The sequence below is a fragment of the Magnolia sinica genome, chromosome 1, assembly GCF_029962835.1.
Source record: "Magnolia sinica isolate HGM2019 chromosome 1, MsV1, whole genome shotgun sequence".
Classification (NCBI taxonomy): Eukaryota; Viridiplantae; Streptophyta; class Magnoliopsida; order Magnoliales; family Magnoliaceae; genus Magnolia; species Magnolia sinica.
In genome coordinates, this window is record NC_080573.1 from 8843423 (window position 1) to 8868787 (window position 25365).

Genomic DNA, 25365 nt, shown 5'->3' on the forward strand with positions numbered 1-25365 from the left:
TCAACCCCTCAACCAATCCTCCTTCAGTCAAGAGACGTCAAGTGTTGTCACGGGCCCACTTGGGCATGAAACACTCGCAGCCCTCAAAAACCTAATCCTAAGAAAGGGAAAGAAAATCTAGAAAGAAAGAGAGAGTTGGAAAGAAATTACCAAATTGGAGTCCCTAAGTTAAAAACCTGCAAAATAAAACAAAATAAGTTAGATTCTAAAAAGAGAAGAACAATCCTTTAAAGGAAAGATAGAAGTGAACTAGCTTCTAAAAGAAGAGAGCCCTAAACTAGAAAGTAAATTAAAAAGAGAACTGAAAAATATAAAGTAGAGAAGGAGCTTACCGAATTAGAAATTCCTATCTTAAAGGCCTACAAAATAAGAAGGTTAGTTTCTAAACTAAAATTCTACAATTAGAAAGTAACTAAAAATAAAAATAGAAAGTTAATTTCTAAAAAGGGGGATAACTAACCAAGTTTCTAAAAACAAAAGAGGAAAATTTCTAAAAATAAACTATTTCCTACAAATAGGAAAATACTAGAATTAGAAGATTTCTAAAATTTAAACCCTAATTTTAAAAGTGGAAAAAGTAGAGAAATTAGGAAGGAATTACCAATTTAGGAACTTATGTCAGGATCCTACAAAACATGGAAACAAGTTAGTTCTAGAAATCAATTAAAAACCTAAAACTAAAGTTAGTCAAATTCTAATATTAAACTAATTCTAAACCTAATTAATTTCAGAGAATTGCAACCGTCAGTCCCCGGCAATGGCGCCAAAAACTTATTCACTCCCCAAGTATAGGGTTGTGATGTAGTAATAAACTCGGTAAGACCAAGGTCGAATCCACAGGGACTGAAACCTGTACGTTATCTGAAACCAAGTAGAACTAGAACTAGACTAAGATGTGATCTAAACCAAATAGAGTTTAAGGAATAATGTGGAATAATTATCTAAAACTTTAAGGAATTCAGAGGAAGGAAACTAGGGATTCAGATGATCCACTTGTAGAGATCAGGGAGATCTTATGCCTGCTTCAAAAATCATGAAATTTAAACTGAACTTCTTCTGATATAATTTTAAAGAGATGAAAGGTATATGAATTAGAATGGATTCCATCACCACACCATGCCCAGGAGACAAAGTTAACAAAAGAATTAAACTAATTACCAACCAATCAACATGCCATGAAAGTTAGGAAGAGTACCGTCATCTGACCATGCCCATGAGACGATGGTGAACAATAGGGCTTCCTGACGTCATGAACATAAAAGGAGAAAGAAATACTCAAAGCCATTGCAAACCCATTGTAATTTCAGTCACAACAGACCATTAAAGACTAAGAAAAATATTCCTTTAATAATCAACTAAAATCACATTCAGTTTATGAATTTTAAATTACAGGCACAAAATATAATCTCTCATCTCGCTACAGGCTTCACCTCTTAGCCCTAGCTAAGAGGTTTAGCCACACATGAATGGCCTGAACCTAAAACAAATACAAAGGAAAAGAAAATGAAACAAAACAAAAAGAAAAGAAGAAAACACTTAATCTTTTTCTCCCTCTCACGTTCCAGTAGCCCTTTCTCGTTCCAGCAGCCCTCCCTGCTCACGTTTCAGCTTCCAGCCAACCTCCGTCCGTTACAGCAGCAAAACCTCCTTCCGTTACAGCCGAAAAACCCCTTCAATCGTCCAAAACGAGAACTCCCCTCTTTCCTCTTTCTGTTTTCCCTTATATCCTGGTCCCCCCACGTCCAAAGCCTCTCTCTCTTATGCAGCCGTCTGCCTCCAAGCTTCACCATTCGCAGCAGACTCCTCGTGGGACTCTGCCCATCTTGCGTTAGCGAGATTGCTGGGACACAAGATCAGCGTCGGTGGAGAGATCCACCACGTCCATTAGATGCGCCTCGCAATTCTGATAGGAGATGGATGGTTTGGGGTTGGATCTGGTGTGGTCCACGGAATCAATCACGTTGCACATTTATGAACGCTGCAGAGCAGTCTTCTTGTGGCCTTTGTAGCGGGATTTTATCAGTATGATATTACTCAAATTCAACATGGGTTTGACTGGTTTTCACCCCTCTGCGTTATGAACGGGTTGGATTGTCAATCCGATCGTGATCGGGGTCACAGAACCAGCCTACAGCGGTCGGTTTTCTTGGACGCATGGCGTTTTATGTGTTAGCGATTGCAGCGAATGTCGTGGGGTCCATGTTCAGAGTCCAATGAGAAATCCACTCCGTCCATTAGTTCCCCCCCGAAAAACGAGTGGAACCTGATTGGTTTTGGAGCAGATTCATGGTGGACCGTGAATCATTTCAATTCACCGTCAGTCTTTCGTTTAGACGGTCGAAAACTGACCCTCGCTGCTTCTGGAAATTCCGCCATCTAGGTGAGGATGATAGGGGGCATGGGCTTCTGATGGACGGTCCGGATCAGCTCATTGCATCACGGTGGTGGGCCACAAGACTCACCCGCAACCTCTGTTTCTTCCGCAGGAAAGACTTCGAATTGGAGAGGGAGAGCTCGGTCAAGAGACGGTTTGACCGAGCTCTGCGTTGCCGTGCACGGCCAGTGCACATGTACACCATGCACGCTCGTCTCATATGGGGTCCACGTATGAAGTTTGCGAGAAATATGCACCGTCCATCTGGTTCTTCACATGATTTAAGGCGTTGAGACTGAAGATGAGGTGTATCCAGAGATCAGGTGGGCCCCAGATCAATAAATTGTAGGCTGATCTGTCCGTTGGGCCACTTCCACAGCGATCCAATGGATGAAATTTTACGTGTACGGTTCATTTATGGTCCTCAGGCCACGTATGGAGTTTTGAACTGATCAGATGGTGGGAACCCTATGATCTTGCATTCTGGACACTTTTCAGGCCACTTGAGCTTCAATTCCTCAATTTTCATGAATCCCTGGCGTGCAAATCTGTCGATCTTGGTCTCCTAGGGTCCGTTGCTTGCCTTGGTGACTTCAGACTGTTAAATCCATGTTTTTAGTACCATTTTCCCAGTTCAGGTTCGTAAACACGCCTTGCAGCACAAACACGATTTAAATCGGGCCGTTAAACAGTATCATGTTTGAAAACCCATGTAATAATAGGGTCTGATATGCAATATTTGACCCTCAACATGGGCCTTACAAATCTCTACAGATTAGGGAAGCAGATTGGCTGGTGTATTGACGTCAGTGGGTCTCAACAGGCCGAGTTTTTTGCCGCACGCTCTGTCATGGTGGGACTCAATAGACCGTAAAAAATACTTCTTTTTCGCAATGGTTTGGACGTGAGGGTATCAATCCAAATGTCATGGGTTGTTCATCTAGTGGCCCACACCTTTATATGACTTGGGCTAAAAAATCTAGCTCTTTTGGGTCCGGCATCTGGCCAAACAAGTTGGAAAAAATGGACGGTTTAAAATGATTGACCAGCATTCCACGTTCAATGTAAAAGTGCACCTGATGAATGTCCCGGATATTGCTCACACGTGCTACTTTCGCAAGTGCAAGGAGAGTTACGGATGCTACTCATCAGGTGGGCCCCACTTGTACTTTTACCTGTATCTATGGTCAAATCTTCCTGACATTCCATTTATTATACATGGAGAGTACACTTTACTGGACGACCCTGATTTTGTTGAAGGACCCATACATAGTATGGCCTACTTAATGAACGGCCTTGATCTCGATCACCTAAGGATAATCTAACGGTAGGTTGGTAACCGATCCACAGTATAAGTGTGACATACACGTAAGCCACTATGGGCCATTCAAACCATAGGTTAGATTGTGGACATTGCATGGAATGGCCGGATGATCATAACCATCTGATTTCACCGTTGAATTTTAACGGTGTTCGATTTACTTTTAATGGTTCATTTTTGGCCTCATATCCTAAAATGAACTAAAAAAACGGATGGACGGAGAGGATTTCACTTCATCTCAGTCAAAATGACCTTATAAACAATTTGGATGGAATTTAAATATCAAGGTGGAGTGTAGGAATGTTTCAACAGTATGCATTCTGAGGATTGAACATGGACTAAAACTGACCTTATAAACAGTTATTTTAGAACATGGGATTAAAACTGAGGTGGATCTGATAATCAAGTGGGACCAAAACATAAGGATTGAACATCCTGATTTGAAATATTCCTGGGGCAACATAAGGAATTTATCTTTTTTTATTTTTTATTTTTGTTATGAATGATGATATTTTATCTGTTTTTTTAGGAATAATGATATTTTAATTTTCTCTAAGTACTTCAGTTTATTTGAATTAAATAGAATAATTTTATTCTCATTTAATAAAAATAAATTCTTTATAATGTAAAACATTTCCAAATAGGAGATAGGGGCAAATGAGTCAAATTAATGTATTTCAGACATTTCAGATGTTTGTTAACAAATAGGTTATTTCAAATTCAGTACCTAATTTTCAGACTTCATCCATAATTACCAAACAAGTTTTTTTACTTCAGCTTTCAGATTCAACCTGTAGATTTCAGATTCAGGCTTCAGATTTCAGATTCAACCTTTAGACTTTAGATTTAACAAACGGGGCCTAAGTTTGGTGAAATGGTGTGAAGTGGTCTAACATGACCTAATCTTTGTTTGATTCGACTGAAAATTGGTGTTGACCTTTTATCAAATCATTACAAGCTTACTGGTAAAATTTCAAACCAGATGGGTCCCTTTTGGGACACCGGAATTGAGTTTACATTATTCAAGCTAGTTTTGGGTGAAGTGGATTGAATGGGTCTAACATGATCTAATCTTCATCCAATTCGGCTGGAAATTGGTGTCGAGCTTCATTGGACCATTACAAGCTTACCAGTAAAATTTTGAACTAAATGGGTCCCTTTTGTGACACTAGAATCGAGTTCACATTATTCGGACTAGGTTTGGGTGAAGTTGTGACGCCTCGGTCCCTGCTCCAATGTGGGCGGAGCTGGGTGCAGTGCCTGGGCGAGCTATTGCGCTAGGCGAGCTACTGTTGTAGGTGACTGTGGACGAAACTTTGTCCCACATCGCTTGGACAGTCATTCGAAGTCCTGACTATATGTCGAGGCTCTCTCTTAACTATTGTGACGCACTTTAAAGCTGTGTGGGGAGACCCCAAATCGAACAATATTACAATGGTAGGGTGAGTCGTCTCATTTGGTATCAAAGGATGACTCCAATGTTGAGACCGAGAGGATACATGAGCGTATGATGGCTGTATACCAGTAGACTGTATTTTTCACTGTGTCGTGTTTGGTTGGAAGGGGGTGTGGCCTTATCCGCTTGAGGGTAGGGAGCAATGCTAGGTTGAGTTTGACCAACTCATAAATGGATCCGCTATCGACGCGCCGGGCCGATATTGGTAGGCGGATGAGATATGGTATGCTTGAGTTGCACTTCATATATGACAATGGCCCTGTAGGCATTGCATCGTATGACCTTGGTATGGCCGATAGCATTCATGCCTTGCATCGCATAGTCTTGGTACGGTTGATGGCATTCATGAACTTACCAGTATTTCCGCATTACTTTGATATTACATACTTGCATTCCTACCGTGTGCACACACTTTCACTACCCTTTAAGCTTTCTATAAGCTTATGCACGACTGTTGCGTGCATGTGACGCTAGGCCGTAGCCAAGCAAGAGCAGGAGCATGCCGCAGATCTTCTGAAGTTTTGTCATTATTATCATTGTATTTCCCTTTATGTGCATTGTACTCAAGTTTTGATCATAGTGAATTTTTATGATGGTATTCTCATTATTGTTCATGGGTTATGCTTATTGTGAAACCCCGGTCCTTTCTCCAATGTGGGCAGGTGTGATGTGGGCGGGGCTAGGTGTCTGGGCGAGCTACTGTTGCAGGTGACTGTGGATAGAACTTTGTCCCACATCTCTTGGACAGTCGTTCGAAGTCCTGACTATATGTGGAGGTTCTCATTTAACTGTTGTGACACTTTTTAAAGCCATATGGGGGAGACCCCAAAGCAGAAAATATCATAACGGTGGGGCAGGTCGTCTCAGAAGTGGTGTGAAGTGATCTGACATGAAATCTTTGTCCGATTTGGTTGAAAATTGGTGTTAAGCTTTATCAAACTATTATAGGCTTGTCGGTAAAATTTTATATCAGATGGGCCCCTTTTGCAATGTTGAAATTGAGTTCACATTATTTCGAGCTAAGTTTGAGTGAAGTGGTATAAAGTGGTCTGATGTGATCATATAATCTTTGTCCAATTTGAATTGAAATTAATGTCAAGCTTCATTATAAAAAGGCATTCAGTTATAGGGCATTAATATAAGTTTTTTAGTGCAATAGAAGCATGTATGATTATATGACCATATTCCTCATCCTAAGCATCTAAACCAAGAAGTTTTAAATCATCTTCCTTAAAATTAACAGTCTAATGGGGATTCTAACATTCACCTTAAAGATGTGTTTGAACTTCACCATTTTCTAGATATTAGACTCAACCTTTATAGGTATACCCTCGTCTAAATTCTCTAGAAGACCCATATAGGTAAATTTCTTAGTATTACAGCTATTATACTACTTGTAGAAGAATTCCTTAACCTCCCGTCACTTTAGTTACCAAAAGGAGCATCACATGCAAGGTGGTTGATTTTAAAGCTGAAGTATTGACAACGCATTGACATCACAATTGGGGGAGCAATGTGAGCTGATTGAAGCACGAGAGAGCATCTATCAAACAATCAAGAATGTGCTATAAAAGGGGATTAATTTGATAAGTAAGTTGTCATTTGTAAAAATCCATTTACACTCATTCCTTATGTAGGATTGAGTGTAGAATTTGAATTACCAAACTTAATTAAGTTCTTGTGTAGGACATAAATCCAAGTTCTTGTTTAGGCCACCAGATGCAGGTATGTACATTTTAGTTTCTGAGGGAGCATCCGGCGAGAGTAAACATAGGTCATTGAATTATGACCAAGGTTCGTTGTGAATTAATAGAAAACTACGTAAGTCTTCAAGAGAGCCAGTTTTTATGTAGGATTGTATAGGTCAGAAGTGAACCTAATTTAAATTTTTCTATAGTGAAATTCGATACACTCATGGGTTGAGTGTGTCCGCTAGGAGTAAAGTAGGAAAACCGAAACACTATATATGCTTATGTTTGAGATTATCTTTGAGCACTAGTTTAATTGTGCTTATGTGATTGAATGTTTAATTATATGTATGCATGATTAGATGAATGCTAAGAGTTGATAGATAGTATATCCTTACTCTTGCTCAGGTGGTAGACTCCCAGGAGTTTCAATGCCCGATCAAGGGTTCGAGTATCCATAGGTGGTGAAATCCCAGTAGGCGTGAGTGTGGGTGTGTGTGCGTCTGTTAAAAAAAAAAAAGAAAAAAGGAAAAAAAAAGATAGTAGATCCTACACATATGTATACTATCATATTTATACGCTAATTACTTCTAGGAATATGATTTGTAGTTTATGTAATTGGATCCTCTATTGGTTTAAAAGTCTTAGAGTAAATAACCTTAATTTAATTACACAATAATTTAAATAAGTAATTATGTGTTTAATAGAAAAAAAATTATTTAATCCTAATCTACCTTTAAGATATACCTTTCAGTCAATAGCCTTGCAAAGCTTTGTCACGCATGACCAATGGTACCACTTCATATAATTTCAGGTGTGGACCATGATATAAATATTATAACGTACATACTTTTGTCTAAATCATTTTAGAGCATGACCTAAAAGCCGATGTAATACAAAGCTCAGGTGATTCAAACCATGTGAACAGGGGGACTGGCCACTTAAGCTTTGGATCTACCTCAATTTTGAAATCATGCCCTGAAATTATGCCCAAAATTAGTAGGCAGGATATAAAAAATATCTAGGTGGGCCTTGCATAGCTTAGTACTGCAAGAATCCCATGGCGCTGCCACGGAGTATGCGTCCATCTAAATGAAGATCCTAAACAGTGGGCCCTGAGATGGTGAATTTCTTTTTAGTGTTCATCTGATGATTGGTCACAAATTTGGACGGTTATGGTAGGCATGATTATTGTGCTCTGTTCTGTCCACAGTCGAGCCCACCGTTTGAGTTTGGGTGGCATATCATAGGAAGAGATAAGCTTTGATACGTGGGCACATAGAAAATACTTAAAAATTTCACACGTGGCATATTAGTGGTCAAATCAAACGGTCCAAATTATGGTATCTAATGTAGATGTATCATGAACAAAAGATCAAGGTGATTTGATTATTTTTATTTGATCATCTTATTATTTAATTATTGGACATTTATTGGACGGTTAAAACTGAAAAATATCCCACAGCCCTATTTCTACAAACAAGACGCTTACATCGTTAAACCAATCTGATATTGGGATTGCGATTTGGAGACTGTGAGATGAACAATTTAGCCCGTTTTATTTGAGTTATATATGTCACGTGTACAAGTTCTTGGTGCCCGCGTATCAAGCGTCATACAAACCCGAGTATCATATATCTCGGCGAATTGCTTGTGCCTGGGCTACAGCAAGTTCCTGAGGTCGGAAGTTGCTTGGGGTCCATGGGAAATTTCGGTAATAAATCTACTCCGTACATCAGTTTACAAACTTCAGAATATGGAAGTAAAAAAAAGTTCATGCAGATACAAAACTCAGGTGGGTCACACTACACGAAAAAAGTGGGGATTGAAGGGCCATGGAAGTATTTTATCAGAATGATAGTTGTGACTATAGCCTATCTGAGTGATAATAACCTCGTGAACAGCTTGGATGGAATATAAACATCATGGTTCGAAAGGTTTCAACGGTGGATATTTCTGTTGTCACTATTTTTTCTGCTTTGTCCAACATGAGTTTTGGATCTGAATTATTTTTGTAATAATGTCTTATTGTTGTGATGTTTAGAAACTGATGAACAGATTGGATTCAACAAGTAAATCTCTGTGTGCCCCCACTTAGTTTCAGACCACAGGAACTTTATGTGGCCGGGGGCACATGCAACTCGCGGATTAGCTCTTACCCGGGTGACAGCTTAGTAGGTGTTTCCTTTACCGCGTGGGGCTCACCTTGATGAATTTTTTCATATCCACACCGTCCATCTGTTTTTTCCGCTCAGACGTTATACCAAAATTTAAGTAGATCTAAATTTATGGTGGACCACACCATAGGAAAAAGTAGTGAATAACTATTAAAAGGTTTTTTGGGCCACAAAAGTTTTGGATCAATTTAATCTTTGAATTGCCTTCATCCAGTTCCTTTTGACCATATCAAGTGAAAGAAATTATTGTCTGCTAATAGTGGCCATTCTATGTACTACAATTCTTTCAACCTTTTTATTGAATTGTACGATTTGGATCTAATCATACAATTTTTTTTATTTATTTTGTAAGATAGAAATTTTATTGCTGAAAGAAAAGAAAAAGCAAACTAATAATACAAAAGACCCATCCCCTATCCACAATGGAGATAGTCAATACAAGCCCCATTTTTAGCTAGCTAATCCGCTCTAGCGTTTGCCTCCCTGTTCACACTACAGGAAACCACTCAATCGAATCATACAAATTGAATGACAAATCATTGTCTTGGTACAATTTTGATCAAATCTTACTATTTGAATTGATTTACGTGCAATTGTCACCCTGAATATGTACATATGATTTAAAAGGGGGGTAAATCCCTGAGGAAAAATAACCAGTTCATTCAAGTATCTAAAATTTGTATCCAGGATCACATAAAATGGATTATTGATGTCTATAGGGCAGCTGGTGCTGTGAGGGTAATCAGCTTTCATAGCAATTGCTATTTGCCACAGTTTAAAATCTGTGCAGCTGGTTATACGTCTTTTTGTTGTTTATGCAATTTATGACTGTAAAATAATGATTTAATATTGTCATCTTGTTTATAGCAGGTCCCTTTTAGATAGTGTCATTCTCACTTCACCTTCAATGTGATTCCCAATCAATTTTGATCTTGCTATGGTAGCATTCCGTTGTGTTACCGCCTTGAATGTCCATATTAACGCTGTTTTTGTTACCATTCAAACTGGATTGTTCTGCCATATTTATTTTCTTGAGGTTGTTGTTTTGCTTGTTCATGCTTATTATTTCTTAGAAATTATTGAACTTCATCAACAGGATTCATTCACTCGCTGCTTTAAGTCAAATCCTCCAGAGCCTTGGAACTGGAATGTCTACTTGTTTCCTCTATGGTGCTTGGGGGTGGTTATTAGATACGGGATTCTTTTCACAGCAAGGTGAGAACTCTTAGGCTGCATTTAGATGCTCAGTTTGAATTGAATTGTGAACAATGACACATGTTTGCTGTTCCATAGCATTCACAATCAACCCCCAAAATGTTGTCTAATTTCTTTTAACTTAATCTTGAAAAGTAATGTAATTGCCATTTGGAGCCCAGTTGTTCAATATGATTTTATTTTTAAGATAGCAAAACATTTTATTGAAGAAGAAAGCAAGAAATGTCAAGAAAGTGAGAAGGAATTCCCAAAACAAAGAGCCAATCTGCTCACTCCTCTAGCCCGGCAATCGGCTAGGCTCACTCACTGGCTTCTTTGCCGGCGTGGACAAATAAAATTTTTACCCTATTAGATATATGTTTGATTTTGTTAAACACAGTGGATGATCGATCTTAGACATTCTATATGAATGCTAACAGATAAGAATATAATTTAGCTATTTTTCAAATTTACTAGCAGAATAATTGCAATTCAATTTCATACACATCCCAACTAATGGTGGTTGTCCAAAATCATCAAATTTAGTCGAGTTATGGTCTTGACTCGTAAGCTCTGCTTTGTAGGGACAAAGGATCAAAAGCCTCACCTTCCTTTTTCATTACTACCCCCCCAAATTTTCCCTAGAAGTGATATCTGTATGGGACCTAACTTCGCCAAAGCCTGACTTGATATAATGAGATTTAGAGACTAACACATGCTGAAGTTTATGTTGTTTAGATGTTTGGAAGATTTTCTATTTTAATGGATGTTCTTTCTTAACAAGGTTTCTTGGTTTGAAGGGATGAAACAAATATCTGCATAATGGATGTCTCCGTAATAGTGATTTCTAGAAATTTTAGTTGTTTAGTGTTTGTTTAAGTCTTATGCTTTAGAAACTAGTCACAACCGACAATGTTTTCTTCTTATCAAAGCCTCTCTTGTTGCTGGTTTTGTGTCCATGTTAGGTTTGAGTGATATGTTTTCTCATTGGAGAAATGCTAGCGGTAAGTAAGATATCAGCCTTCAAGCTTGAAGTCCCATCTTATGGTCTATGGACTGTTGGAGATCCCTTAGATGTAAGTAGTGTTTTAAATAGCTTATGCTAAGTTATGGGATTATGCTAAGTAATGTTATGGAATTAAAAAGACTACAATCTCGTTTTTTAATTTTCTTAGTTTGTTTTTGCTCTGCTAGCTCAGCAGTCCTTTTTGTTTGCCTCTTTTCTTTAATATACTTATCCGTTACTTTCAAAAATAAAAATAAAAATAGCTTATGCTAAATAGTATAGCTTAGGCTTCATGCTATGTAGCTCATGGAATAGCTTAAGTCATGTGTAGCCTATGGTACACGCTGATTAACATAGGCTACACTCTACGCAGGCTTACATTACATGCTATGTAGCTTACAATATAAGTTATTTTTCACCAAACATTAAAATTAATTAATGTTTTCAATGACTTGTAACATTTTTCTATTTTCAATAAAAATTAGTAATGGTTTCAATGACTTTGTTAAAATAACATGTGTCACGGTATTAAATCCATACCATTGCTATTACTTTTTCTTTATACTTAATCTTTGCTCTATTTTTTTTTTTTTTAATATATATATATATATAAATTTGATGTGTTTGCTTGATGAAATTTCATGATATTTGGCCCAACCAAGTGCAACCTTAATTAAAAATAATAATCTAGAAGTAGGTTGTAGCTTATGCTTCATGCTGTGTAGCTTATGCCTCACTCTTTGGAGGGGTCAAAGCTAGCTACATGCTATTTGTTAAGTCAATCCTCAAGTTTCCCATCAAGTAAAGAACTAGAAGCTTGGAACCTAAATCCATTAGGGCAAAGTCTTTCTAATGTTTCTATCTAAATATTTCCAGTTATATTAATGGCTCTGAGTCAATCAAAACTATCATACTCAATATATTCTTTATGGAGCATCATTACATGGCATGTATACTCAAAGTAACCCTTTCACTTCTTAGATGAGGGCACTGCCTTCTCCACTAAAATTGAAGGTAAGAGATATTTTGATGGGCTGAGGAAAAAAAGTATGGCAATTTATGATAGAAACAATGGCTCGCAAGCTATGAACACTCATAATCGAGTTTATCCTTGGTGTGAGTTGTTAGCTCTTTCAAAATTTAATAATCATTACCTAAAGAAACTTGCTCGGTTAACTTTTTCTTTAACAAGTTCTGTTGTAGAGTGTTAAAACAGTGTGATCATGTTCATGACAACCAGTTCTCTTTTGTTTGCTTCCCTTATGCATTAACTTTACATGTGTGTTGACATCAATGTTGTCAAAATTGTTATCGTATCGCAAATCGTAAAAGGGGTTGAATCATATTGAATCACAAATCGTAAAAGGGGTTGAATGTATTGAATTGCAAATCGTATTGTAAATCGTAAGATTTTTTCTGATTTTAAAAATATACATGTAAAAAAAATGAAAAAATATAAGTAAATAAAAAAAGATTAAAGATTCATTCATCATCCGTTTCCCATCAACTTGTACCAAAAAAGTAATACATTTCATAATATTATCAATTGAGAAAATGTATATGGTATACATATAATGATATTAAAGGATTCTTGTCTTTTTCTTTTCTTTTGTTGTCTTTTGAAAAATTTACCTTAAAGAACATCCAAGAGTCCTTTCATAATTTTGTTCTTTTGTACCTTTCCTAAGTGTAGAATCATGTTAGAAAAAATGACATAGGATTCCATTGTGAATAGTTTCTTGATTTCTTTGTTTTGGATAGTTGAATATCAAAATCCCCAAATCTCCTTTCTCTCTCTCTCAAGAAAAAAATTGAGGATATATTTAATAGGGGAGGCATTTTTCATGTTTTATGAGCAAAATGGTACAAAGAAAGAAGAAAAAATTGAATAAGATATATATATATATATATTTTTAAAGTAAATTTTGGGCCCATTTATGTAATCTACGATTATCGTACGATTATTTGGGATTTGTGATTTGGGTGTACGATTCAAATCGTACACCCCATACGATACGATTCAATCGTACACCCCATACGATACGATATGAATCATACGATTTTGATAACACTGGTTGACATGAGAGTTTTGTGAGTGTGGGCAAAACATGCTTCTATTTCTTTACCTCTTACCTATCTTTCTATCCTCGTTGTCTCTCCCCTTTCCTCTTGATTTTATTTTCCCCCTGTGGGAGAGTTCCTTTCTCTATAGAATGGAATTTATCTTAGGAAGTAAACAACAAACTTTAATTTCCTTCCCAAGAGGCATATCACCAACCTTTGCTGCGGAGAACATCACCAAATCTGTCAAGGAGACCATCTTAAAAAAGAACAAAGCTAACTTCTAACAGAAATGTTCTAGAATTTCTGATGACCTTCATTTAAAAAAAAAAAAAAAGATATAAGAAAAGAAAAAGAAAACCTCTCTACATGGAGAAGTGTCTTCAATGATTTTATGTATACATTTGATCATGTGTAATCATGAGAACAGAGTATCTTGCATGCCTCTTGAGTTAATCATACTCTACAGTTAATTTTCTTTATCATGCATATCGAACCAATTGATATTTTTTTCATTTATCTTTTGCAGGGTTGTGATCTTGGCAGCTGGATGGGTGGTATTCCTTTCGTCTTTCATTCCTGTTCATTTCCTATTGAAAGGACATGATAAGTTGAGGCGGAAATTGGAGGTTAACCTTGTAACCTTTTTTGTAATATATGCGTACACTTCTGGGCCACAGACCATGATGCTGAGATCCAGTCTTCTACATATCCACTTAGAAAATATTTGTCGTAGACGCTTGCAACATTTTTGATTTTCCATCTCTGTTGATGTTCAAATGATCTGACATGTTGAAGTGAGTTTAGGTGGGTTATGTGTTGTAGGGAGTAACTTCTACTCAAATCTCAACTTATTTCACTACAAATCTGTAAATTTGTCAACTTGGTTTGTTACTTTAGTTAGAATCAGATTTACCTTCATTAATTTTGGACTAGTTGCACTTAGAATGGTGCATGTCATACTTCTGTGCTGTTGCATTCTTCAACCTACTAATTTCATGTCATTTCTCCCAAGTTGATAAAGTGATTAGAACTTTTTCTAATTTTGTAGGATTTGTATTCATTTGTCCTAGAACTAGTATAAATTTATTGTTATTGTAGCCGGCCAATAAGATTTTGCAAATTCATCTTGATTTATGTGTTAGTGCATGAAAACCATTGTCTTAACATGCAGACCAGACCGGATGGTTGGACCGGTTTATACCTTAACTGGCCACAGAAACAGGTTGGGTTGCCTAGAAACCTGTTTTGGGCAAGAAACCATTTGAACCATCTGGTCTGATTGCCCACACATCCAGGTTGCACATTTATCCTAATTGGAGCCGCGAGTTTGAGTATTTGCAAGTAAATGTTAAAATTAGTTGCATGGAGTTCAGTCAAGGTATTTTGTAACAGAAATGGTGGCTGTAATGGCCATCACCATAACCTTTACAATACGGGCTGTAATGGCCGTTAGTCTCTCTCTCTCTCTCTCTCTCTCTCTCTCTCTCTCTCTCTCTCTCTCTCTCTCTCTCTCTCACACACACACACACACACACACACACACACATGTATTGGCCCCATCATGGACCATAACGGGGTCGTTACGGCCTTTATGGGGGGTGTAACGGGCCGTTACAAAGGATGTAATGGCCTTTACAAATCATTTTTCCCTAATGGCCGTTATGGCCGTTATGACCCCGTAATGTTTAACGGTTGCCACCATTTCCTTCATGTAACGACTGTTACGGCACACCATGAGTTCAGTCTATGAGCCAAAGTTTGTACCAACCAAACACACTACCAGCTAGTTTTATCTTAAGGATATTGGTGCCTCATTTGTAGCATTAATTTCAAAGAGAGGTGTGGAAAACCTAACAATTTTAGGCCCACTAGTTTGATTGGTGCACTGCACAAAATGTTGGCAAATATATTGGCTTCTTGTCTTATAAAGGTGCTTAGGAATGTGATTTCAAAGTTGCAAGGATCACTCTTACATGGATGGCGGATTCTTGATGGGGATTCATGGTGCATGAGTGCATTAATTCAAGGTATGGGGAGGGGGGATGTGGTCTAATATGCATAAGAAAGCTTATGATCATGTTTGCTAGGAATTTGTAGACAATATGCTTGGAAGGGTGGGATTTGGGGTCAAGTGGAGGAAATGGATGCTGGAATGTGTAGGCTAGGGCAACTTTCTGCTTTTAGTTAAAGGCTTTCCCAAAGGTTTCTTTAGAGGTTAGAGGGGGTTGAGGCTAGGAGACTTAGTTGTTAATTGTAGTGGTGGTGGAAGCATCAAGTAGAATGTTAGGAGGCATCCTTAGAGTTTTCATGAGAGGATCCAGACTGGAGCAAGCAAAATTTCAGATTTCCAGCTGCATTATGCAGATGATATGCTTCTTTTCTATGATGCAACTTATGTGCAAGTTTGAAATTTAAGAAAGATTCTAAGATACTTTGAAGAAATTTTGGGTCAGAGAGTATATCTTAAAAAAAGTGAGATGGAGTGTGTGGCTAGGAGTGGATGGAGTCCAAGACATGATGGGATTTTTTGGTGCAATGCTAGGAGTCTTCCCTCAATGTACTTGGCCTTTTGCTGTGTGTGGAGAAACCTATGGAGAGGCTTTGGGACATGGTGGTGGAATGTGTGGAAAAAAATTGCTAGCTTGGAAAAGTAGAATTATTGTTTGGAGGTTGCATTACACGTTAAATTGACACTTGCAAATATGCCAATTTTTTAAATGTCGCTATTGCAATGTTTGATTAGTAGCATCATAGAAAACTAGAAAGGCTTCAATGAGCTTTTTTTTTTTCCCTCCTTTCCTTTCCTTTTCTTGGGAGGTGCATAATTTCCAATAGAGGAGAGACATAATTTCCACTTTGTTGAATGGTGACACATTTAAAAATTAGAGATCATAGAACTATGAATAAAGTCCATCTTGATAATTGGATATGGTGCTTTGGATGAGGAAGAGTCTCTTTCAAAATGTGTAATCACATGCAAATGTGGGGTGCAAGGAGGATGATTTATCAGACATCTTCCTTGAATAGATCATTGAGAATTCGGAAAGTGTGTTTGCAAAGAAAAATCATAGTCTGAGAGGGGTGTTTTGTGAAGTTGGGGATGTGTGTTGTGTTATTTTGGGAGGACTGTTGGTATGGCAATAAAACCCTTTATCAAGACTTGCATACTGATACGGTATACGAAGGAGTAAGATTCTCTTCAGAAATATGTAATCACTTGCAAGTATGGGGTGTGAGTGGGGGAATGGTTTAGAAAACGTCTTCCTAGAATAGAGCATCGAGAATACAACAAGCAATATTTAGAGAGGGAAATTCATTCTCTAAGAGGGTGGTTTTTCAAAGTTGGGGATGCCCCACATATTTTTTTGGAAAGATTGTTGGTTTAACAATAAAAACTTTATTAGGACTTGTTATATGGTTTATCCACACATAGTTTCGTAGCTAAAAGTAATCTCTGTTTAAAGCCTTTAGCGACGAAATATTTCGTCGCTAAAAGTCATACTTGCAGCTTTTAGCGACGAAAGTTTTTGTCGCGAAAAGTTTATTCCATGATTTTTAGCTATGAAAAGTTGCGTAGCTAAAAGTAATCCATTCAAATGTTTCAGAAAATTGTTTGCAGCTTTTGGCGAGGACAATTTTCGTTGCTAAAAGTCTGTTCCATGATGTTTAGCTACGAAAATTTTCGTAGCTAAAAGTAATCCATTTGATTTTTTGAAAAATCGTTTACACCCATTTGCGACGAAAATTTTCGTCACTGAAAGTCTCATCTACGATTTGTAGCTATGAAAATTTTCGTAGCTAAAAGTAATCCATTGGTTTTTTGGAAAATTTGTTTACAGCCTTTAGCGATGAAAATTTTCGTCGCTAAAAGTCTCATCCATGATTTTTAGCTGTGAAAATTTTTGTTGCTAAAAGTACACTTTTGGCGTCGCTAAAAGTAACTTTTGGCGACGAAAATATGTTTCGTTGCTAAAACTTTCGTCGCTAAAAATCCTCTTTCTTGTAGTGCTCCTGGATAGTGCCTCAAGTCCAGATGGGTTTGGAGGAGCTTTCTTCACATCCTGCTGGGATGTTATTGGGGCAGATTTATTTGAGGCAACAAAAGACTTCTTTCAAGGAGGCTCGATCCCAAGAGCATTTCAGTGCACGCAGATTTGTCTAATCCCTAAGAAAAGCAACCCAGTCCACATCAGAGACTATAGGCCCATCAGCCTTTGCAACTATATCATGAAGGTACTTTCGAAAATTTTGGCAGCTAGACTAGCCCATGTTCTCCCTGTTCTGATCTCAGAAGAGGAAGCATCATTTGTTAAAGGTAGATCAATCACGGAAAATGTGTCCATTGTAAGGGAAATGGCACACGAAATTGATAGGAAAGTTTTTGGGGGGAACATCATTATTAAGCTTGACATGGAGAAGGCTTATGATCGGCTCAAGTGGGATTTCCTCACCTAGGTTCTTCAGAAAATCGGGTTCAGCCCTTTATGGATCTCCCAGGCCTAGCGATGCTGGAGGAGCGTGTGGTTCTCAATTCTCATCAATGGTAGAAGCTTCGGATTTTTTCAAGCAGGGAGAGGCCTTAGGCAGGGTGACCCGCTATTCCCTTCTTTGTTCATTCTTGCTGCAAATGTCTTCAGCAGGGCTATTTCCCAGCTTTTCTTGTCAGGGAGATGTCACCCCTTTAAACTCTCCCGCTTCTGCTTCCTTATTACTCACCTATTTTTTACAGATGATGTTATCCTCTTCTTAAATGGCAGGATTTCTAATGTCCGCTCGCTCCTTGATCTGATTCGTGAATATGAACAAGCCTCAAGCCAAAGGGTTAACGCAGAAAAAACCTCCTTCCATTCTACCTCAGAAAGCAACTAGAAGCAAGGCCAGCAAGATTTGTCATCTCATGGGCTACCGACAAGCCTTTCTTCCTATCACGTATTTAGGGATCCCTATCACCAAAGGAAGGATTCTCAGTTCGCTTTTGCAGCCGATTGTCAGCAAGATAACTTCCAAGATCGAAGGGTGGAAAGCGAAGTTGCTCAACCAAGCTGCAAAACTTGTTCTTATCAAACATGTTCTAACTAGCATTCCGATCATCTTCTATCAACCATCAACATCCCAATTACAGTGTGCAGATCCTTGGAGAGAGCCTTCGCCAATTTTTTCTGGGGATCATCTGAAGCCGGCCTCAAAAGACATTAGGTCCGATGGGCTAAGATATGTGCCCCTCTTCAGGAGGGAGGTCTAGGGGTAAGGAGGATTGAAGATGTCATGCGAGCTTTTAGAGTTAAAATGGGTTGGAATCTGTTGAGAGGGAACTCCCTCTGGGCACAATTTACGACAACTAAACATCTTTCCAAACTGCTCACTAACCAGGGGGCAATTGGAACGGTGACTTCCTCCTGTTGGACGGACCTTCTCAAAGCACTGCCTCTGGTTTTACAGCATTCTCGGTGGCTCGTAGGGGAGGGTCAGATTAGCTTCTGGTATCAAAACTGGTCCGGAGGAGGGCTTCTGTCGAGAGCTCTGGCCAGGCCCATCCCGCCACACCTAAGGAATGCTATGGTACGTGACTTCAACCCTCTAACAGGGAGATGGAAACTTGACGACATCCAGGATATTTTCAAACCGGCAGCCATGCAGGCTATAATCGCATCAGGAGTTAGGCTGTCTAACAGAAGGGATAGGTTCATCTGGGACCTAAAGCCTAACAGCTCCTTCTCGCTGAGGTCTTCATGGAATTCCATCAGAGTGCAGGGGCAGAAGCTTCCCTGGTCCAAGTGGATTTGGAACAAATATATCCCCCCCAAGTTGGCTGTCTTTTGCTGGAGATCAACACAGGATGCAATTCCTGTTGATTCAGCGCTGCAGTGGTGTGGTATCCCATTGGCATCGGCATGTGAATGCTGTAAGCTGCCGAGCCAACCAGGAATGGCATCTAGGAGCAGGGTGCAAACGACTTCTCCTTCCTCCTAGCGAGACAGATATGGGACTAATTCCACGGATCAGCACAATAGGGGGTCACAACTCGACAGCGCCCTTTCTCCCCACCCGCTGGGGGCGATCGAGACGCTGGACCACCTCTTCAGCTCTGGCAGGATTGCCTCCTAGGTCTGGGACTATTTCAGCTCCATCTTCGACATCCCGACGATCAACAGCGCATCAATTCGTCAAAGGATTAACCAGTGGACAGCAATAGCTAACGAAAAATCTAGAATCAAAATGCTCACCAGACTCTTGCCCTGTTTCCTTATCTGGGAATTATGGTTGAGCAGAAATGCGGCGCGTCATGAGGGCCGTAGGATGTCCACGGAAAGCATCATCTTCAAGGTCAGCAGGTGGCTTCGTGAGACTGGCAATCTTATTCAAATGAAGGACAAAAACTCATTGTCAGAGGACATCTCTTCTCAGATCTTGCATCTTCACCCCGCCCGCCCTCCTCCTTCCCAATCTCCACAGATTGTGAGATGGACTCCCCCCCGCCCCCCCAACACTGATGGATCCTCGAGAGACAACCTGGGACAGAGTGGCGGAGGTGGAGTTTGTCGAGATCACTGTGGCTGTTTTCTTTTTGCCTTTCATAGATACTATGGTTCCTCCACCAATAATATTGTAGAAGCTCGAGCCATGCTAGATGGAATCCGTATTTGTTCTCATCTGGGCATCATGAATATTATTGTAGAAATTGATTCTAAAATCATTGTGGATGCAATGGTGGACCAAGACTCGCCCTCCCTCTGGAATCTTTGGTACTACGTGGGTACTATCAAGGCCACGATTCAAAGCCTCAACCTAGTTTTTTCTCATACCTTTAGAGAAGGAAATTCAGTAGCAGATGCCTTAGCAAAGGTGGCAAGCGACGGTCACCCTGACAGGATCTTCTCTCACAGTTCTCAACTCCTGAGGTCAGCTAGGGGAGCCCTCCTCTTGGATAAGGTAGGGATAGGAACTCTCAGACGTCGGGGATCGAGATCGTGGTGTCCCTTCAGCATTAGTTTTCCCCTGTACAATTTTGTTTGTCCATATGCTGCCACATGATAAGTGAGGCTGCAATTCTTTTTATGTTGAGCCCACCCGAAAGTTTGTAATACTCGTTTGATCAATGGAACTCATGGCATTTGCCATTGTCTTCAAAAATAAAAAACTACTTTGACATTGCACTTACAATATACTTCACGTACAAATAATCATCTTCATTCCATTTTTATTGAATTACGAACAGTTCTAGCTCTAGAAGATTCATTGGCTTTAGATGTTTGATTACTTATGCAATCTTCGATATGGCCGGATAAAAGAATAATTTTTGTTTCCACTTCTTAAAGTGTTGAAGTATTGCCTTTGATCAACTGCCTTAGTTTGTAGGTGCTTGGCCCACTATGGGCAGCAAGTGTAAAAAAATTCACCACTGTACAACTGGTAGAGTGGAGCAGTCTTACAGATTCTTCTTCCTTTTTTTTTTGTTAGCTTATTAGTACACACCCCATTGCTAGTAAACCCCACTTGGGAATCGATATCAAGACATCAGTGTTGAAACCAGGTTAGCAATGAATCGGTGTATGTGCTTGTAGATATGAAACTCTGTTGTAAGTTGCAACAACCGGGTTGGTTGTTTTTTGGATGGTTGCCTGAATGTCGTGTACAACCTCTCTTATAAAGAAACAAAGTTACATCTGAAATGGCAAAAAAATACTAAAGAAAAGAAAAGAAAGATAGTGGTAGTACCATGCGTGTGTTTCATGTGGTGCCAGTCGGCAATTTCCCAGCCGGAAATGAGATCGTGCAGAGTGTAGGTGGAGACGGATTTTGTCGGCACTGGACGGCCAGCTTGTGTGAGTCCCTCTTTTGGAGGATGCTTTTTTGGTATCTTTTTGTAAGCTATGGTTTGGTTTTTGTTTTTAGGTGATTGGCTGCTGTTGATCTTTTTTAGCATCCTTTCTGTTTATACAGGCTATGTTTTTATTAAATAAATTCAGGTGGTGTGCTCCATTCTTTTACCCAAAAAAATAAAATCAAACACCTTAGGTTGAACAGATTTGTCATTCGTATTTTCTGCGGCCATAGTCCCATCTCTCGAAATTGTCAAGTAAAAAGATATTAGCACCGTAAATAACCAGCAAAAATATAAACAATAAAAAGGAACTTTACTCCTGTAGATTGGTGATGTAGAGCAGGTCGCATACAATTCCATGGACAAGATGGATCAGAAAAGGCTATGTTTTTATTAAATAAATTCAGGTGGTGTGCTCCATTCTTTTGCCAAAAAAAATAAAAAATCAAACACCTTAGGTTGAACAGATTTGTCATTCGTATTTTCTGCGACCATAGTCCCAACTCTCGAAATTGTTAAGTAAAAAGATATTAGCACCATAAATAATCAGCAAAAATATAAACAATAAAAAGGAACTTTACTCCCATAGATTGGTGATGTAGAGCGGGTCGCATACAATTCCATGGCCAAGATGGATCAGAAAAGGCCCAATTAGAGGTGGAAGTAATCCGGACCGTCAGAACCTTAAAACGGGTGTATCTCGCAAACCGGAATGAGTTATCTGACATGTCATATGTAATTTTGAGGTAGGAGAAGCTACTGTAGCCACCCAACCTTGCTATGCTGGGTTGGCCGTGCCGAATTTGCAAGATTCCATCAGATCCACAGTTGAATTTCTATTTTAATTTCGTTTTTACCGTTTATAGTGAGTTTTAGTTTGATTGTAACTCATCATCCGTTGGGCTTTAGGAGTTGTGTCCAACATGAAAAGTGCTTAGAAATATTAGGAGAATAGCATGGTTAAGCCAAATAGGACACACTAGTTTTGGCTGAAAACTATGATGTCTAGCAGAAATCATGACTGTTTATAAATAGTAAGTTTATTATTTATAGTAAGTCACGATTTCTAGGAGTTTTAGTTATAGTATACTTCCGAAACTTCTTCCTAGGATTTATGTTACTATTTAAGAGGTTGTAAGCTCTTTTTTAGAATCAATCAATTTATTATGAATTTCTAGAATTATTTCTATTTCCTTATTTTCATTGTGGGTTCGAGGTATCTCTGTGAGGAGTCTAGGGTACTTCCGTGTATTTAGAATAGTTATCCCCCTGAGGAAGATGGTGCTCGACCTCATCGTGTCCATCCCTGTGTCAATTGGGAAGACAATTATCCCATAGTCAAACTTTGAGAGTATTGCTGGTCGAAGCATGTACTGGATCACTTTCTTTGAGGTAGTTCGTGTCCCTTCGATGTATTGAACCGGTACAAAAGGCTCCGACGCACTATCCCTGAGATACAAATGCCCCAGCTCACAGATCACCATAGCATGCACATGCAATGGTAAAATCCCAACACCAATCCTTTACATAAAATCTCACCAAAGTATCTTTATATTGTCAAAAGAGAGATGAAAGGAGAGGAGTTTTTTTGTGTTGAAATGGCAGGCCAGACCATGTTTTTATAGAGAGAACTACTGACTAGTTACAAATGAATTCGGCCGTTACGAATGCAAATGAATTCACAAATTGTAACTAACAACTGTCATGACCAAAATATTGTTATGAACAAAACGTGTAACTCCTAACCGTTGCGAATGTAAGTGAATTTAAATATTGTAACTCCCGACCATTTTGAATGCAAGTTAAGTATGTTAAAATAAATAATAATAATGGTAACTCCCAACTATTATAAATCAAGTGAAAAAACTTTTTTATTTTATTTTCTTTTAGAAACACACCAATAAAATTTGCTCATGGGTATGACTGCATCCAAATGTAGCTTGTTGGCTTGGCCAGGTCCACACGACTCAAATTGACTCACACCCGATTCAACTTTTCAATCCAAAATTTAAATAAAAGTGAAGTTCTTGTCTTTCTTTCTTTTTTAAAAAAAAAAAATCTCTAGAGAGGTGGGAGCACTTCACCTATAACTTTATTGATATCATAAATTAACCTACTCAAGAATTCGGGTGGCACCACAAAAATAACCAACCACTCCTATCATATAAACTCATAGCTGGTACTAGGGCTGCCAACGGGCTAGTCCTAGGGTTGGTCTTCGCCCAGATTTTGAACTATTTCGGACTGGCCATCAGCTGTGCTTATTCAAAATTTTGATTTTGCAGCCCGATTCAGGCCCATTGACACCCCTAGCTAGGACCCCACCAAAGAAGTAAAACAATAAAGCCCTATACACATCATAAACTACCAAACTAGGCATCCACCACTTGAGTAGTTCTTCAAAAAAACCTATCATGCTTAGAAACAAGGCAAATGCCTCTTTAACTGATACCGACCAATATTATGGATCCATTTATTTCTTGCTACTTATATTTTATATTTTAAATATTAATTAATATCAATTTATTTTAATCTAGTTATTAAATGCTGAGTTGGACTCCAGTAAAGTCTGAAATCGCCTTGACCTAGTTGAACACGGAATTCAACCTCAGTTTTCCAAAATCTAAAGCTACACTATAAAAAACCACATCCACAAGTTTTCGATAGTCATGGTCCACGAGAGGCAACGAAACCCTACCTAACCGGTACTGCCTAACTTAGCCAGTGAAAAGAATCGGGGGAGTTATTTAATAAGCTCGCTGTGTATGGTGATTGATACGCAGGCACTTAGAAGTCGACGCGTGGTGTGTATCAACCAAAATTTAACTGACTAGATTGTGGAACCCAATGCTTATAAAAATCAGGTTGGTTAATAATCGTCTAACCTCTTATTTGCAAGAATTCGTTTTTGAAATAAGACCTTCGGATTTTTACTTTATTTTTCTCATTTCTAACCGTCCAATAAATATGCAGCAGCAGCATAATAATTTTTGCGTGTAAAATAATAGTAATTTTTTGTTTGTGATCCATCTAAAATCTTGCTAATAATTTGGGTATATTTTGAATTATTTGTATGTCTCTAATGCAATTTCTGTGTAATTTCTAAGTGCTTGCGTTTCATCCATTATACTCTTGCAGAGTATGAAAGTATTTCTTTAAAAAAAGAAAAGAAAAAGAAAACACAAACAACTGTCATATAAGCTGATCATGCCTAAAAAATCTGGGGGACAGTAAGGATGTGTTTGATTTTCAGTGGCTGTGCAAATACCATGAAATACCTTTTGTTTGGATACCAAAAAAAAAAAAAACAAACCGTGAAATAAGTAATTATTAACATTTCACCCGTTTGAAAATCAATTGAAAATCCACCCTACTTTTTACCTTTGAAACCGGTTTAAAAGAGTTATTTAAAATTTTTAGGCCCCAAGGTGATGTATATATGTGATAAATCCATTCCATCTAGTCGTTTTAATATAATATTTTAAGGCATAAGCCAAAAAATGAGGCAAATTGAACACTCAAATGGCCCACACCAAAAGAAACAATGGGCCTGAGAGGTTTTTAATGGTAAGTGTTTGATTCCCTTTTTCTAGTGGGGTGGTCCACTTGAGCTTTCGATATGCCTCGTTTTTTGGCTCATGTCATAAATTCATTAGGCGTAATAGATTAACGGTATGGATAAGCTATAAGTATCATGGTGGGACCCACAAATATGCTGTGATGTTCTCGATTTTTGTGTCAAAAATACATGACGTAAAATCACACATAGGAAAAAGTGAGGTAAATGCAGGGGAAATAATTATTACATATTTTGATGGTATTTTCCAGTGAATTGAAAGAAATAAATGATTACTAAAATGGGATGACCTCCCACCAACCAAGGACATATTTCTTGCTTCGGTAACCAAAACTGACGTGATGAAGGGCCTATAAACAGCCACTCACAAAAAAAAAAAAAAAACATGAAATCAATAATTATTACCATTTCACCCGTTTGAAAATCAACTTTCTACCTTGGAAACCGGTTTAAAAGAGTTATTTAAAATTTTTGGACCTCAAGGTGATGTATATATGTGATAAATCCATTCCATCCAGTCGTTTTAACACAATATTTTAAGGCATAAACCGAAAAATGAGGCAGATTGAACACTCATATGGCCCACACCAAAAGAAACAATGGGCCTGAGAGGTTTTTAGTGGTAAGTGTTTGATTCCCTTTTTTCTAGTGGCGTGGTCTACTTGAGCTTTCGATATGCCTCCTTT

The 25365-nt window shown here is 38.4% G+C and overlaps 2 protein-coding genes across 2 annotated transcripts in view; both read left to right on the forward strand.

Annotated features, from left to right (window-relative positions):
• LOC131238839 (probable terpene synthase 2) overlaps positions 1-25365 on the forward strand; it is an 85748-nt gene that overhangs the window by 55343 nt on the left and 5040 nt on the right. The gene's annotated exons all lie outside the window — the stretch shown is intronic.
• On the forward strand, positions 9939-14725 carry LOC131238882 (glycerol-3-phosphate acyltransferase 9-like). Its single transcript, XM_058236474.1, has 2 exons — positions 9939-10231; positions 13807-14725. Exons 1-2 carry the CDS (start codon positions 9954-9956, stop codon positions 14030-14032), a joined length of 504 nt encoding a protein of 167 aa, XP_058092457.1. The 5' UTR covers positions 9939-9953; the 3' UTR covers positions 14033-14725.

Coding starts and splice junctions, on each gene's coding strand:
- LOC131238882 (XM_058236474.1), top strand. CDS start 9,954: ATGGTAGCATTCCGTTGTGTTACCGCCTTGAATGTCCATATTAACGCT. Junction 10,232..13,806: donor GGGATTCTTTTCACAGCAAG/GTGAGAACTCTT, acceptor TATCTTTTGCAG/GGTTGTGATCTTGGCAGCTG.